General features: G+C 41.2%; 1 protein-coding gene across 2 annotated transcripts; it reads right to left on the bottom strand.

The window, feature by feature from the left end:
• Positions 1-611: 611 nt before the first annotated feature.
• Positions 612-14,764, bottom strand: TMEM183A (transmembrane protein 183A). 2 transcript variants are annotated; one of them, XM_028120284.2, is made up of 8 exons: positions 14,562-14,764; positions 14,278-14,367; positions 13,272-13,439; positions 8,191-8,347; positions 7,043-7,223; positions 4,553-4,633; positions 2,882-3,037; positions 612-1,316 (listed from the first exon to the last, which is right to left on the bottom strand). In XM_028120284.2, the coding sequence occupies exons 1-8, from the start codon at positions 14,668-14,670 to the stop codon at positions 1,131-1,133; spliced, it is 1,128 nt and encodes a 375-aa protein (XP_027976085.1). In that variant the 5' UTR covers positions 14,671-14,764; the 3' UTR covers positions 612-1,130. The 2 variants fall into 2 exon arrangements, with proteins under 2 accessions (XP_027976085.1, XP_027976084.1); XM_028120283.2 differs by having other exon boundaries at positions 8,191-8,350.
• Between the last annotated feature and the right edge of the window lie 2,393 nt (positions 14,765-17,157).

Consider the following 17,157-nt stretch of genomic DNA (forward strand, 5'->3'; position numbering starts at 1 on the left):
GTCACTAAGTGTTTATAGTTCAGGAGCCTACTTTCAATATGGGATGCATTTTTTTTTAAATGACCTTCAGCATAATAAATGCCTTTCTAACAACTCAATGAAAATATCATTATCCTTCTTATCCTTCCTGCCTTTCTTGGTTAGCTTTACAATTTACTTAGAAACATATTTCAAAGGCCCTTTCATCAATCTGATATACCTTTTAGGCTGATTAGGGATAAGGTATATCACGATCAAATTTTTACTCACCCTTTTACTTTCTTATCTATGTACACTCTGCCTACTCCCTTTTGCCCCCATCTACCACAGCGAATGAAACTGAACTTTTTTAACTGTGATATAGCAAAGAGCCCTGGCCATATGGCCTTGGGTAAGTCACTGATGCAGTTTTCTCAACTACAGAATGGGAACAGTATCACCCACTTGCAGGGTCATGAGAACGAGAGATATTACGTAAAGTTCCTAGTACAGTACCAAGGGCACAAAGTCATCACCACCACCACCATCAAACCTCATGCAAAAAAAAATACCTAAAATCCAAAATCGGCCAAAGAATATTTACGCAATAAATATCCAAAAAGTATTTTTAAAGAAAGATACACAAGTCAATCTTGTAAGATTCTGAAAACCCTGTCACCTGCTTTATTTCTGGAGAAGGGTAAAGGGAGAAGAGAAAATATTCACTTGAATTTGAGGGGCAGCTTAATGGGAAGCAACCGTAGCAACAATTTCAGGCCTCGCAGGCTCCTCTCTGATCGCAAGGGAATGCTGAAACGTCCTTGTTTGGAGATGGATGAGTTTAATTTTTCCCTAGAGCAAGATCATCCATTTTTGCTGGGATAAAAGAATAAAGAACAAACTCAATAGCACCAAATGGGGTTTAACACAGAAAATAGGGCCAGGTTTCTCCTTTCAAATGCAAATTTTTACATTTTAAAATACGTTTATAAATCATAGTTGTTTTTCCTCTTGATTCAATCCTTCTCCTTCCCCTAAGAGGAGCCCCGGGAACCGGAAGAGCATGTGCATTACTAACCAGATATACAATCCAGACACCCCTTCCAAACTGGAATCTGATTACTAATGGACTGGCCTAGTTCAGGGCCGCCCTCAGGGACAGGAAGCAGTAACTAGGCTCTCAGGGAGAATGGATACTGAGGATGCCACCAGTCAAAGAGTCGAACGCTGTGCACTGGGTCCAGGATGACTTGCACACCCTGTTCACTGCGCAGTTTCCGACCACCATGGACAGGAGAATCTTGGAACACCAGTCTCACACGATGATGCCGCATGTCCGTGCTCACATTGATAGTAAACTAGGAGGGAAAAGCAAATTCAGTACCCAAATTAAACAACCTTGTTTTCCCACGGCTCACTCTGAAATAAGACAGTCTAGACAAAATTTACACCGGCTAGACCACAAAATGAAATTCTTCATATTTAAACTATGCTAAAGAAAGCCTCTCAAATGGCTGAATAAATTAGGATGCATGCACACAGACTAGCACTGAAGCCAATTTTTTAAAAACTGGGTTAGAACTATACAAAATGACTTGAAGGGGTTCTGATGAGATATTGTTAAGCTAGTCAAACAAGATGCATGAAACATACGTCTGATCACATTTTTGGTAAAATAAACCACAAATTCTCTAAATCTGTTTATGTATATGCTGGTCTGAACAGAATTATGTGAATATGAAGTCTATGGAATATAAGTATATTACTAGGTCACTAATGTGACTTAACCTAGAGGGAGGGGAGAGGTGCCTAACAACCCAAACAGCATAAATAGTATAATCTCAATTAAACAAAATCATTTAAGAGAGTGGGTATATACAAGTACATAACAACAGATACATTAAAGAACAGTTCCCAAAAGGGTCATAGTTAGAGGCCAGTAAAAGTGTAGGTCACCTTTACTTTTTCCACGTATTTATGTATTATTTAAATTCTTTCCATGAAGTATGCATTATTTATTTTACCATTAAAAAAAGAATAAAGCTGGGCGCCTGGGTGGTTCAGTCAGTTAAGGATCTGCCTTCAGGGCTCAGGTCATGATCCTGGAGCCCCAGGACTGATCCCTGCATGGGGCTCCCTGCTCAGTGGGGAATCTGCTTCTCCCTCTCCCTCTGCACCTCCCACCCCACCTCTTATTCTCTCTCTCGCTCGCTCTCTCTCAAATGAATGAATGAATGAAAAGATATATAAATAAGAACAAATCTATTTTCAGTGCAGAGGGGGGAACCCCACGTATCTCTGAACATAAGCCTAAAGGACAGAGAAGATAAACTGCAGATACTCTCAAGTTGTCAATCCAGTTGAAAATTTTAAAAACCTGGAAAATATGCCAGAGACATATTTGTTATTTACTAATCTAATTCTTAGCTAAAGCTTGAATAGTCATCATCACATAAGGGACAGAGCTGGTCACCTTACATTTTAGTATTCCAGAGACATATTTGTTATTTACTAATCTAATTCTTAGCTAAGGCTTGAATAGTCATCATCACATAAGGGACAGAGCTGGTCACCTTACATTTTAGTATTCCATTTACGACACCACAACAAGCAAGCCTGAGGTCCTGAAATACAGTGCTCACATATAAGCCTCATTATTATCCCTGAAAGGATACTGTTTCTCAAATATTAATGATCACTACAAAAAAGATGCAAAAACATTCCCTTTACTATAAGAAGGAAACAGAGATAAAATATTCAGACATAATTAACTCCATTTCTCATATACAAGTCTGCTTTCAAACTTTTTTAAAAAATTATACTTCAAAGATTTCTTCCTCAATGGTTAAATTTACAAATTTCTTTCAAAACCTAGGTATAGTGAGAGTCTACAAAAGAAGGGTGGCATTCTGTTTCCACTTACCAGGGTAAATATCATTCCCATGACAATTGGAATAAAGATGAAATTGAGGGTGGTGACCTGCAGTAGGCAGCAGTCCTGGTCTGGGTTGGTATGAACATCTTCATACTGAATGGGAGGCTGCAACCCTCCCACACACTTGCTCTTTAATCTAGGAGACTAAAGAGAACTGAAAATTACTCGAATGGCTTAGAGGAAATGTTGATGGCTCTAAGACTCCACCAGTGAAAATCCTATGGTTCTCTTTATATACATACTGGTTTCTATACAGATCAAGGAAAACCTGCCCTTTGAAAGAAGAGGAAACACATCTGGATAAGCAATGTGGTAGTCAGCATATGCTTCATTTAGACAGTATTTCCTGGCATCTGGCAAAAAATGGAAACATATAGTTCTATCAGAGGCTCCCCAATGTTTGAAAGATCGCAAATTCCTCGTGACTCGTCGGACTCCAAAAGACATCTGCTGCACAAAAGGGATAGAAGCAGAAGTGGCCATCTAATTCTAGGCACCATAAATAAAAGAACCACAAGTCTCAGAACTAAAGAATCTGAGCATTCACCTTCCTGCAGTTAATTCTGCTCTCAGCTTGAACACTGCTGAGACTACCCTGCAGCCCCTTCCCAGAAAGGTCCTATGGTGGACTTACCACCACCATCTAATGTATATCACAGTTGAAGACATCTTATTAAAATCAAATGACTAGAAACCAAAATTCTTCCCTAAAGCCATGTTTATGAAAAATCAATGGAAAAATATGATTCACTTTAATTACAAACTTATCTGTAACTCATCAAGTGAGGGATAACTAATCTTATTCGTAATGTGTCTCCTCAGTGAGATACTAAGTAGGGGAGACAGAAGGAAGAAATGAGCTGCTGAGGATAAGAAGTAAAGGCAAGCAAAGTAGATCCTCACTGTGGCCAAGATCTCAGGTACAGTCTAAGCAAAAGGCAGAAACGGAGTAGAATACTATCTATTCTTCTTATAAATAGCCTCCTGGCAGCAGTCCCTTTCCTCAGGACTTCCCCGAAAGGCCTCAGGTATAAAACCATACAAATTATTGTTGTCTGCAAATAGCTTTGCTTTGAAAAACAAAAAAATTATAGGCAAATAACCTCAGTACATTGTTAAAACAAGTTTTCCCCTTTTTCCCATCTTTAGAAAGTCTTCAACTATACAGAAAGTTAATAAAATAGTGCAAAAAACTCCTGTATACCCTCTACCGTTAGACATTTCACATTTGCTTTCCCTCCTCCCACCTCTCATTTTATGTATGTATAAGATGGTAAAGGGGACAAAGCCATCTGAAAGGAGCACTGACGCTCCACCCCTATTCAGCATGAATAAAGACACATATAACCACAGTATCATTATCACACCTGAGAAATTAACAACAATTTCATGTCATCTAACATTTACAGCATACTCAAATCTCCTGAATTGTCCCAAGTGTCTTTTATAGCCCTTTGTTCCCTGATACAGTACCCACTCATTCAGCTATTATACTGCTGTCTCTTTCTTACAGAATAGTTCCTTCTACCTTTTCTTTTCATGGCGTTATCATAAATTTTGATGTGTACTATTTCATTTCAATAAGACAATTTTATGCCTAGTGAAATTTATTAGAACAACATACTACCTGAAAAACAAAGAGAAGATATGACTACATACCTGTTTTTTGAACTTAAAGTTGAATTCCCACATTGGTTCCTGTCTGTTCCCAACAATCTTTCTGCACCAGAAAAGTAAGCACTGTAAGAAAATAAAAATAAAATAAACCGAAAATAAATAAATGATAGAAAAGGAAAAAATCAAAGTAAGGTAACAAAAAATAATCAGCAAAAACCTGTCTGACAGCTCCAAGGCCAGCCACGGTCCCAATGCTGAGATTTTACTTTGGCACAGATAGAGACCCCCCCCAATTTGACAATGGTGCAACATGGAAAGAGACAATCCCAGGGCTATTCAGTAAAGAGAAGAGGGACCGATATAAGTCAACCTCAGATGCTGTTGAGGGCAACCCCCACTGTTCTCATCTTTAAAGACAGAAACATGGTCTCTAGAGACTGGGACATTCTCTCAGTCAGCGAGCCACTCCTCTATACGAAAATATGAAAATATAAGGGCAGCCAGCAGCCACCAGGCAAGATGATAACAAAGCCATAAGGCAGGCAGAGATGGCCGTCCCTGGAACGGGGGCAAGCCACTCAGGACCTTCTGGGAGCAGAGAGCCGGTGTGAAAATGACAGAGCTGGGCTGAATTGTCTAGAGTAAGCCCCTCCATAAAAGTCAGGCTACAGCTAGGGTTAACACAAGAAGTTAAGTACCTCCCAGGGGATAAGGGGTGGGTCGTCCGCCGTGCCAGCTGTCCTGCCCTTCAGACATGCCCTGTACGTCCCGCTGTTCCATCAAAAATAATGGGCTTGGCTTTAAGGGGCAAATACTTCTGCTGCCATCACAGCGGCTCCAGTGTCCCATACAAGCTATGCTATTGAAAAGAGAGAGAGGGAGAATCAAATACGAAAAGCTGGAGTCCAGGAACCTGGGACAACTTCCTCAGGCATGCTGCCAACTCCCTAAATGCCATGCGATTGTGGTTATACAAGTGGCAAGGCCGTGCATGGGACATCTGTTACTGCAGGTCCCATATCCTCTCCAGAGATCTCTAGCAAGGCACAAAAGCAGCAGCCAGGTGGCCTGGACTTACTGTCTGGATTAAGAACTTAGTTATCACCACCTTGGTTTTTATAATCTACTTTTAAAAAGTTAATATACAGTGACAAGAACACGAAGACACGGGCATTTTCGATTTAGGCAGTAGCACTTGCATTGTGCACTGGAGCCGCTAGGATGTGTCGAGCACGAGGAGTCTGCCCAATGCTGCTCTACTCCCAGCAACTGATTCATACCTGGCATGGTTAGCTCTGGGATGATCCCCACCTCATCATAGCTGGTCTGATACTATCAAATGTTTCTGGGGAGGGAAACTGCAAATGTGAGATGATACACTGTCCACTCATATTACTAGCAAAAGCAGCTGCTAGGTGAAATGCTAGTCGCCACGCATTCTACTCCTGCCCTAAAGCCACCAGCTAGTGTGGTATTAAATTGAGCTCAGCCCATGGCCCTGACCATCTCAGTTTGCAACCCTCGAAGGAACCCTGATAGTTTTGAAACCAACAGTACCCTTTCGATCAGTATGTATCAGGTGGAATATTATCACACAGGAGCTAAACTAGGGTAGAAGAGTCATTACAGAACATCCAAAAAACAAAACAGAAGAGAATAGAAAGTGCTATAGAACATCAGATTTGGGGTAGGAACAGAGTAATAAAAATTACCCACTAACACAAAAGATACAAAATTCAGACAATGGTATTGGTTGAAGGAGAAATAGGCTGAGACATCAACTTGCCTAAGTAATCATATCTGTTGTACTGGTATAGTTTGGCAAAGGTGGGTTCACTGGACACTTCATTATGGAGAAAAGGAGAGAAAGGATCAAAGGCTAACAGACCTATTTACAAATCAGAAGAATGCCAAACACTTGAATACAATGTATGAATATAAGCTACGGGGGAAATCCCAAGATATAAGAAATAGCCTAGGATACACGAAGAATTTGAGAGCTAAAGTCTGTGAGTTATAGTCTCTGAAACAACCTAGCCCAGAGCTTGGCAATAGTGGGCACTTAGCGTATGTTAAAGTCTACACCAAAATCTTTTAAAGAGGTCAACAAGAAAGAAGAATCCCAGATATCAAGGTCACGTTAGGAAAAGAAAATTACTAAGGTGTTCATGTTATATCTTTGCATCATGATTTACAGCACCCTGTTAAGATTTGCAGTTTACATCTACCATTTGAGTTGTGCTCTTCCTAACCCAAACCATCAAAATCATCTAAAGTGGTCCAATGTACAATGCATGAGAATAAATTAAAGAGAATAAAGAATATGCTAAAAGCACAAGAAAGCTTTAAGGTAAAGAGAAGAGAAGCCAGCCCAACAGAGCAGGAATGTCTTAGAGAAGTGAAAGTTTACATTAGCCCCCTCGCAGCCTGGGACCAACAGCCCTAGCCCTCCCCATCAAGGAAGCTGGAGACAAGCCATATTAACAGGCCCACCATACCATTAGTTAGGCCCCAACAATAATTCTCACTTACTTTGGAATTCTTTAATGTGCTGGGAGTGCTTTCTGGAATGGCTGGATTCTTGGAGATTCGAGCAGCAAACGGCTCATACATATGGTATAGAGATCGGATCACACACGCCCGGAGACAGCGCAGCTTCTCCATTGACTCTGGTCGCAGGCGCAAAGGCAGAGAGGCACCCAGCGTGTAGTGCCTGAAATATGACACATTACTCCTACCAATATGTGACCTGTCTCTCCTGCTCCAGCTCAGTCTCCTAGGATTCCTGGTCTCTGTGTCAATTTAATTATACTATTCTACTGGCCAGTAGTTAGCTTGTCCCCAATGTTCTCTCATACACACACACACACACACACACACACACACACACAAATCACACCTCCTTCATTTCTCAGCTACTTTTGCTTCTTTGCTATGCAAAACCCACTTCACATATACCTTATAATCCTGCCCTCCATCCATGTTAAAATTTTAAATCCTATTTTACTCTAAAAAATGGCAAGTCTCAGATGTGACACCAGTACAATATACTTCAGTTGCTCAAAAGGAATGTGTACTGAAGAACCACCAGGTTCTCCCACCACGGGTCTCAGCAAGTTCTCTACACCCTTCCATTTCAACATCCCTTCCCACACCATCCTAATTGACAGTTTATAATCTTCATTACACTTCTGTGCCCGGTATCAAAAGCTAGCTGTCTTATTAATCCTATCATTCACTCTCTCCTCACCACTACAACTAAACACAGGGCAGCATGAATACAAAAACTATGATACTTCATGGTAACTACCCAACTAAGAAATAACTAATCCAGTTAGAAAGATAAATAGATAGGCATCTACAGCTTTCGAAAATTCTAGCTAAGATAAACTTCTGAAGACAAGTCAAGCACAGTTCTTCTTAAGACCTGAAGCAAGATTTTTTGCTGAAAGTGGATACTGGATGGGGGGAGGGGGCAACCAAAGGGAAGACAATTACCTGGACAAATTAATAATACCAAACTTAAATTAGAGAGGGGCTCAAGGAGTCCAAAGCTAGGCTCATGCCCAGGCATGGAGTAGAGAAAATGAAAAGAGGTCACCATCCAGGGAGTAGCTCCAAATCACAAACAGCAATGAAATCAGCTACACAGATAACAGAGTGAGTCTCTGTGGTCGCACCTTCGGTACAACCTGGTCCAAAAGGCAGCAGTGCAAGTGACAGTCCAGGCATTCTTACAAATCAGAGAAAAATTCACAATGTCCTCAGGACGGATATAGGAGGCCAGCAATAGCCAAATATCCATGGGATACTCTTCTCCTCCAGCCCCGTCCAGATCTTCTGAAACAGAAAAAAAAAAAAAGAACTATAAGCTTTGACCTTCGATTATGTACATATCTAAAGATCCCCAATCATTTCAATTCTCCCAGGGCTTGCACAGTTAAGAAAATGGTTTTAAATAGGTCCAACGAAGCCTCTCAGACTCATCATTTCCTGCTTCTTCTAGCTGCTGGAAACTTTTGCTCTCTGTTGCCCAAGTGACCAGGTCTCATTCTTAAGGCCTTTCTTTAACAACTATTCACATACTATTTTGAAGTTTTCAAAGTTTATCAAAGTTTTGCACACTTTACTATCATTCCATTCTAATAATTCTTCAACACAAATAGGAAAATATTACTGTGCCCATTTTACTAGTAAGAAGACATAACCTTGCCACTAGTTAAGATAAACAGACCCAACGCGCCTGGGTGGCTCAGTTGGTTAAGCGACTGCCTTCAGCTCAGCTCATGATCCTGGAGTCACGGGATCGAATCCCGCATCGGGCTCCCTGCTCAGCGAGGAGTCTGCTTCTCCCTCTAACCCTCCCCCCCTCATGTACTCTCTCTCTCTCTCTCTTTCTCGCTCTCTCAAATAAATAAATCTTTAAAAAAAAAAAGAAGGTAAACAGACCCAGGTTTCTACTCTAAATTCCAGCTTTGCACTATAAACTCTGCCCCTGATTTCCCTCATGGTCCCCTTCCACCAAACATTGTCTTCAGTTCAGTCATTTAAAACAACTGATCACGAGAGGGAAGAGGGTCAGAGGGAGAAGCAGACTCCCCGCTGAGCAGGGAGCCCGATGTGGGACTCAATCCCGGGACTCCAGGATCATGACCTGAGCCGAAGGCAGTTGCTTAACCAACTGAGCCACCCAGGCGCCCAAAAAACAACAACTGATTTTAAGATGGTAGGAGGAAACCTCAAAGTGCAAGCTCAATAAAACACCCAGTAAGTTATGGTATATTTTCATTACTCAGTAAATGCCTGTAGAAGTTTCTTTCCTTCTAGTTCCTCATTTCATTGCCAGTTTGACATACGATCCCAGCCATGGGCGTTCAGTACTCAAAGAAGCCCTGTGACAATGTATCCCCACCTCCTTCTCCTTCAGACTTTGTTAGGATTCATTCTCTTGACCCTGAGGTCCACTCGGTGTCTCAGATTCAAGTAAAAACTCACACTCCATAAAGACACTTGCATCTGGGCAAACCCTACTTCTAACCTGTAATTCAGACCTAGTCACAGAACTATCCAAAAACCAGCTTTCTTCTTTCTGTTTCCCGGGCACAAAGATCCTACACTACCTCCCCAAAGCTGCCTCTACTTTTTGAGCTAACTGCAGCAGTATGACTCAGACAGGTCATTGCATTAGGTTCTTCATGACAGAGACCAGTACCTCTAAAACGACATCCTCTTTTCTGGTTCCTAATCTTCCCTGTAATCTCCAGTGACCACTGAAGGCTTAGTCCTAACATGTTTGAGCCCCATCTTTTCCTACATTAAGTCTCTCTCTGAAGGAGAAGGTAAATGACTATCAGAATTTCTCCCACTGAGACCCATCAGGACTTTTACAAAGCACAGTGCTATTAAAAAATGTTATCTTCAGGGACAAAACTCAGCAATTACTGATGAGGAATAATTGTCAGTGTTTTAAACAACGTCATTAAGAAATTTCAAAACATAGGAAATGGAATCAGTAAAAGAAAGCTCCACAGAGATAAGCCACGAAGGACAGAAAGAACTTTGATAGATACAGATTAAGAGCAAAAGTATTCCAATTGAAATAAACAGCTAACAGGAAGTCCAGATACTTAGAAAAACAAAATACATGTAATGGCAATAAAGAGAAAAGTTTAACAGGATTTTGATGCTATCAAGAAATTACTGTAAACTTTTTTAGACATGATTTTTTTTTATTAAAGAGTATTTGTCTTTTGGAGGGAACCACCAAAACATTTAGAGATAATAATAGGATATTTGGAAATTACTTCAGAATAATGCACAGTGTGTGTGTTGGGGTGGGGGAATAGTGGCTGAAACAAAAATGGCCATGAGTCAGTAGGTGTTAATGCTGGGTTAAGAGCTAGATGGGATTCCTTATACTGTTCTCTCTTCTTCTATATTCGTTTCATTAAAAAGGAGCTAAAAGAAAGAAGGGGGAAAAAAAGACCAGTCTGACTAGAACAAAGAAACCTAATGGGAGTAAAGCAGAGCAAACAACTAAAAGATGAATTATACTTACAAGTCTGTAAGCCACAAATCATGTATCTAGTAAGTGACTAATATCCTGAATATACAAAGAATTCCCACAATTCAGTAATAAAAAGATAACCCAAATTTAAAATGGGCAAACGAGGGCGCCTAGGTGGCTCAGTCGGTTAAACATCTGCCTTCAGCTGAGGTCATGATCTCGGAGTCCTGGGATCAAGTCCTATGTTGGGCTCTCTGCTCAGCGAGAAGTCTGCTTCTCCTTCCCCCTCTCCTTCTGCCCCACCCCCAGCTTGTGCTCTCTCTGTTGCACCCACTTTCTCTCTCAAATAAATAAAATCTTAAAAAAAAAATGGGCAAAGGATTTGAATAGACATTTCTTCTTCTCTGAAGAACATAAAAATGGGCAATAATCACATACGAAAAGATGCTCAACATCATTAGCCATCAAAGAAATGCAAATCAAAACTATGAGATACCACTTGACAGCCAGTAAGATGGTTATGATTTAAAAAGTCAGACAATACAAGTGTTGGTGAGAATGTAGAGAAACTGGAACTCTTCGCACACTGCTGGTGGAATGCAAAATGGAAACCTCAAAAAACACACCGGCAGGGCACCTGGGTGACTCGGTCAGTTCATTAAGTGTCTGCCTTCAGCTCAGGTCATGATCCCAGCGTGCTGGGACTGAGACCCGTGTTGGATTCCCTGGTCAGCAGGAAGTCTGCTTCTCCCTCTCAATCTCCCTCTGCCCCTCCTGCTGCCTTGTGCTCTCTCATGCTCTCTCTCTCAAATAAATAAAATCTTTAAAATACAACACACACACACATACACACTCTCTCTCTCTGACAATTAATCAAGAAGTTAAACTAGAGTTATCATGTGATTCAGCAATTTCACTCCTACCCAACAAAAATGAAAATGTATGTCCATACAAAAACTTGTCCAGGGCGCCTGGGTGGCTCAGTTGGTTAAGCGACTGCCTTCGGCTCAGGTCATGATCCTGGGGTCCCGGGATCGAGTCCCGCATCGGGCTCCCTGCTCAGCAGGGAGTCTGCTTCTCCCTGACCCTCTTCCCTCTCGTGCTCGCTCTCATTCTCTCTCTCTCTCTCAAATAAATAAATAAAATCTTTAAAAAAAAAAAAACTTGTCCAAGGGTGTTCATAGCAGCATTATTCAAAATAGCCAACTGAGGGCGCCTGGGTGGCTCAGATGGTTAAGCATCTGCCTTCGGCTCAGGTCATGATCCCAGGGTCCTGGGATCGAGTCCCGCATCGGGCCTCCTGCTCCTTGGGAGCCTGCTTCTCTCTCTCTCTCCCTCTCTCTCTCATGAATAAATAAAGAAAATCTTTAAAAAAAAAAAAAAAATAGCCAACTGAAAAAACACTGAAGGACTGATATATCCTACAAAATGAATGAACTTGAAAACATGCTAAGTGAAAAAAGCCAGACACAAAAGGTCACATATTTGTGATTCCATTTATATGAAATGTCCAGAGCAGGCAAATCTATACAGACAGAAAGTAAATTAGTGGTCAGGGGGGTGGGCCGGGGGAGTGGGAGGGTTGGGAGAGAATGAGGAATAATGCTAATAGGTCTGGAGTAATAGAAATGTTCTAAACTTAAATCACGTTGATAGCTGCACAACCATGTGAACGTACTAAAACCACTGAATTGAACACTTTAAAAAAGTGAATTTTATGTCAACAAGGATGTTTTAAAAGTCTGTAAGCTGTTCTATGGAGTGTGCCCAAAAACAAAACAGAGCAAGATAAATCTCTAATAGCATGGTGATGATGAGTAGGGATTTCAAGAAAGAAATTAAAAAACAAAGAAGTATGAGGAATGTATTAATTTTGGCCTTCCGGAAAACAGTGGTCTCACTGACAATAATTGGCATAATAGCAAAGCGATGGCAGTTCATTAATTATCAATTATTTCCATGTATTTCAGTAAATACAAATATTTGTTACCTGACTCTCAAGTACAGGTAAAAGTTCTGGTAGATCTGAGACCAAAAATACATATATCACTTATTACATTAGCTTCCCCTAACTCTAACTGACCACTGGAACCACTTTAGCTTCAAAAGCTATTCTGGGTACTACCCCAAGAAAGTCTGATTCATTAAGTTTAGAGCAAACCACTGCATGAAGGTTTGGCATATTATATATTCTATTAGCTCATTTTTCTTTGTTTCATTTGCGTGAGTTTTATTGCCATTAGGTATAAAATTACATACTTTTCTATTTCCCACAGTATCTGTTAGACATAAAGCAGACATTAATAATTGCAGAGCACCTTAAAGTCCATAGTAATATCTAGCTTCAGCTAAAATGAAATCGGTTACATACAATCCACATACTTGGGAAAACATTTATTTGGTCACATCTTTGATTCCTTACCTGTTCAGAAATCCGGAAATGCAAAGGCTTTTTGTTTTCATGTTACCATATGGGTTTTTACCTAATAATGATATGTTCTCAAGGAATGGCTACGATAGCTGAGCTTACAGCTCCAGAAATCTACTGGACTATCTTCCCTATCTGACTCTTACCTATCTCCTTTCTTCTCATTTTTAGACAAAACAGAAAACCCTGGTATATTAAACCTGTCCCACTACTAAGATCCAAACCCTGGTTCTCCACTGGTATCACCTCTTATGCTACTGAGAAAGTGAACAGCTTCAAGTTATCACCACAGACAGGACTAATCCAAAAGCAAACAAGCCCTATACCTTTGTGCCTCTTGCTTTTCTTTTTTCTGGAGACGGTTCTCTCACGGATGCTCTCCTCCTGGGCATCCATCTCATCACTGCTGTCAATGATGTCACAGGGCTCACCAACCCCAGAAAGAGCTTCCACTGCAGGAACCTGGGAGGCTTCCAAGCCACAAAGAGATTTTACTAGAAGAAAATAAGGGGAGAATGAGATGGCAGAGTCCCATCCAGAAATACAAATGACTTAGGATATCAGCATCCATGAGGATAAGGAAAAAGGGGGGGGGGAAGCAATAGTGTGAGACATTCTGCTAAAGAAAGGTGAGAACTAAAAAGAAAGAAATTTTAGCATTTTAAATACTAAAAACTGGAAAGCAATAGGCAAACTGACCCCAAAGTTGCAGAGATTGACTCCTTAAAAGTGTCAACTTCAGACCTGAAGAAAAAGGGAGTGCATTATTCTCCCACTATAAACCCTGCAGGATAAAAACAAAAAGTAAATGCTATTCTCATTTGTATAAATTCTGAGGAGCAATGTTTGAGAGAAAATGAAGCCAATTTGACCCTGTTCCTAAGTCGGAGACAGTAGGTGTCATAAAAGCCCAAGTGTCAGGTACCTGTGAGTAAAAAGCTGGAAAGGAGGAGAAACATGAGAAAAGGAAAAGCATACCTCAGGATTATTACACAAAGAAACAAACTGCAGAATAAGTGGAGAATATATGTGAACCACAGGAAAAAGATGAACAACCAATTAGAAAGCAGTGGAAACTACAGAAGAGTACGCAAAGATTTTTTTTTTTTTTTTTGATGCAAAGAAAGAAAATATTTCTGCTACAGAAAGCGCTACTGCTCTTGGCTAATCCTCCCTTCCCCCTCCTCCGAATACATGAGGGGCCACTGAAGACAGCAAACACGTTTATGGGAAGATGCCCAAAGGCTTTTGCAAGAAAAACATTGAGGCGCAGCTCCAGGAAAATAAAACACCTAGTTCTGCCTTCCCGGCCTGAGTCTTTCGGCAGCCTACCTTCCTGCTGCACAGCATTGGCGACGGCTTTCTTGACCCGTCCAGACCTCACGACCGCCGGATCCGAGTTGGCATAATCCGCCACGGTCACTGAAATACAGCAACAACCCTCAAAAGAGGAAGCCTTCTCTCCGTCAGCGTCCTCTCCGCCAAGACCTCCTGCTCACCGCAGGTCCCCAGCCCCAGCGCCCTCCCATTACAGGCAAGCGAGCGCTCGCCTCGGCGCTGTCCAGCCCCCTCCCTGCCGCCAGCACCGTCTTTCAACGCCCCCGCCCCCCGCCCACCTCGTCCAGAACAGGCGTCGTGGGCCCGGAACTTGAGACGCTTCCCTCTCTTGGGCATGGCGACCGCGTCGGGGCGAGGCCGGCCTAGCAGGCCGGGCCCCCGGGCCATGTCTTGGTCCGGAGAGCCGGCTCCGGGAGCCGCGCGCCAGCTCCGCCCGGCTCAGCGGCCATCCCGCACCGGAGTCCGCAGCTCTCGCGAGGACTGCCCCGCGTCGCGTTGGCAGTCGACGCCCCATTCGGAAACCAATCACCGCCTGGTCTGCGGAGTACGTCATCATCCAGCGCCTACAGATCACCGGCAGCGGAGTTCCGTAGGGGTCAACGTGTGTCTGGATTGCTGTTGTTCTGGGTAGTGTGGAATTTCGCCGCACCTCTTGTGAGGTGATTGGAGTCTCAGACCTGGAACCCACGCTCGCGTTGACTAGAACTGAGTTTGCACCCTGGTCTCCACGATTTTTCAGCTACCGCCTCTGTCCACATTCCAGGTTCACTTCAGCACCCAAATGTCCGTACGTTGCCGCCTTCGTGCTTGCTATTCCAACATGAGTAAGAGTCTTCACTCTAATTTCTTATCTTATACAGAAGCTATAAAGTTCTGAATTCTCAAAATGGAGGGAGGGGTTCTCAGAAGTTTTTCGATGTACCACCATCCTCCAAACAAAACACTAGAAGGATCGATAAGGAAAGAAAATGGTCATTCCTTTGTATTGAGAAAGAAAAAAGTCAGCGTAGATTTCAGAACTGTGAGGGAGCAGGACCCTGGATTGGTAGCGCCAGTACGAATAAGAAGCTATCTAGTGTTCTGAGTTATGTTCTTTGTGCTAACTTCCTTGCAGTTCTCAAAAGATGCTAATCCAGGTCTTGAGAACCCAGACATCCAACCTGCTGGATCCACCCTAAGAAATTTAGGAGACTCCTGTTTTTAATGACTAGTGATTTTAGTGATTACCTAATACATAAAAGTTCATTAGGAGCAAACCACTGCCTTTTACTAACATTGTGCTAATAGGCTTGAATCAATTAGGAATTATAATTGAAGCTGAATATAATCGGTTATAATTGTGAACCATTCAAATTTAATTTATCTAAAGGCGTAACATAAAACAAGGTCCAATAGACTGTTAACTAAAAGAAAATTGTTTCAAATAATTTTTCCATGTATACGTAATTCACGTTTGTTGTCAAGTTCAAAATGCAACTGGTAAGCACTGAGCCTTCTCATTTCACAATGTTATCAATATAAAATTAATAAGGCCAGTATTCATGTAGATTTCTGCTGATGTGGCAATTTGCTGAAAGCACTCAGGGATCAGGTCTCCAGAGAGAATCAAAGGTGCAAAAGATAAAAAGCCTATTAAAATGCTGTCACTGTTGCAAACTTAACGGTTTTAAGTGAAATGTTCTCATTTTCAGTGGTATGCACTGCAAGTTTAATGCATTGGAATGAAAGAGGTGCTAATCCCAAAACTGTTTATTTCACCTTTCAAAATTTCAAGAATGAGAAATAAGGCCACTCAGACTGTTAAGTCCTTTGGCCACTTTAGTGGAACAAAATGCCTATAGATCTTTTATTCCACTTTCTATTAAAAAGCAACAACTTTTCATTAATACCACTGTTAGTTTCCAGATCCAAAATACAGGTTCTTTCTAGAAAGACAAGTTGTAAACGTTACTAAAAGAGCTGTTACATCTAAATGCAAGTAGCATCTAGCTATTAACCTAGTATTAGGAAGAAGGAAGGAGATTGTTCTAAAGTCTTTGTCCTCGACAAAGTGGAAAGTTTAATAAGGACAATAGGAATGAATACATATAGCATTAGGATGCTCTCTAAGTTATATCCATCCTACTTTTGGGGTATTAAGTCCCCCTTTATTTTGGACTAATAGTAAATGATAGTAGTAGTGGTTGGTAGTTTGAGGTCCTTTCTTGTCAAAACTTAAAAGTGGCAAATCTATGCTGTTTATCAGAATCTTCTTTTAAATTTTAGCCTGTGGAGTCCTAAGCCTAGGAACCATTGTTTTGGAGACTGGAAGATTATTTCTTCTGATTTGAAGAAATACCTAACAGTAGCATTTCCTATAGGAAGCAGTATAAAGGAGTATAGAAAAGTAATAAAGAGTGTGGATTCTGAAGCCAGACTTACCTGGGTTCAGAAAATATCTCCGCCACTTCTTATCCATGTGACATTGGAAAAGTTACTTAATCTCCCTGGGCCTCAGTTTCCATTCTATAAACTAAAGATAGTGATAACTCCTGCTTTATAGGGTTATTGAAATAATTAAATTAATCTATTGGAAAGTATTTAAAATAATACGTAGTAGTCACTCAATAAATGTCAGCTCTTGTTGTGGTGATAGTTAAAATCATAGTGTTACTGTTATTTAAAGGCACCTTAGATGACTAAGGTCCTCTTTGCTTCTGCATGAAGAGAGAAATTGAAGCAAGACACACATTCTAGTTGATTAAAGTGGTAGAATACTAGCTGATATTTACTGAGTACTTACCATGCAGTGACAGTGCAGAATTCAAACTGGATTCTCTGGCTTCAGGATTGTCTGGCTTCAAAGCTCATATGTAAAATCACTGTACCATATTA

Source organism: Eumetopias jubatus, unplaced genomic scaffold, assembly GCF_037043125.1.
Source record: "Eumetopias jubatus isolate StellerSeaLion01/CBP00866 unplaced genomic scaffold, mEumJub1_p1.0 scaffold_12, whole genome shotgun sequence".
Lineage (NCBI taxonomy): Eukaryota > Metazoa > Chordata > Mammalia > Carnivora > Otariidae > Eumetopias > Eumetopias jubatus.

Coding starts and splice junctions, on each gene's coding strand:
- TMEM183A (XM_028120283.2), bottom strand. CDS start 14,670: ATGGCCCGGGGGCCCGGCCTGCTAGGCCGGCCTCGCCCCGACGCGGTC. Junction 13,440..14,277: donor CAATGCTGTGCAGCAGGAAG/GTAGGCTGCCGA, acceptor ATTTTCTTCTAG/TAAAATCTCTTTGTGGCTTG. Junction 4,634..7,042: donor GCACATTAAAGAATTCCAAA/GTAAGTGAGAAT, acceptor ATTTTCTTACAG/TGCTTACTTTTCTGGTGCAG.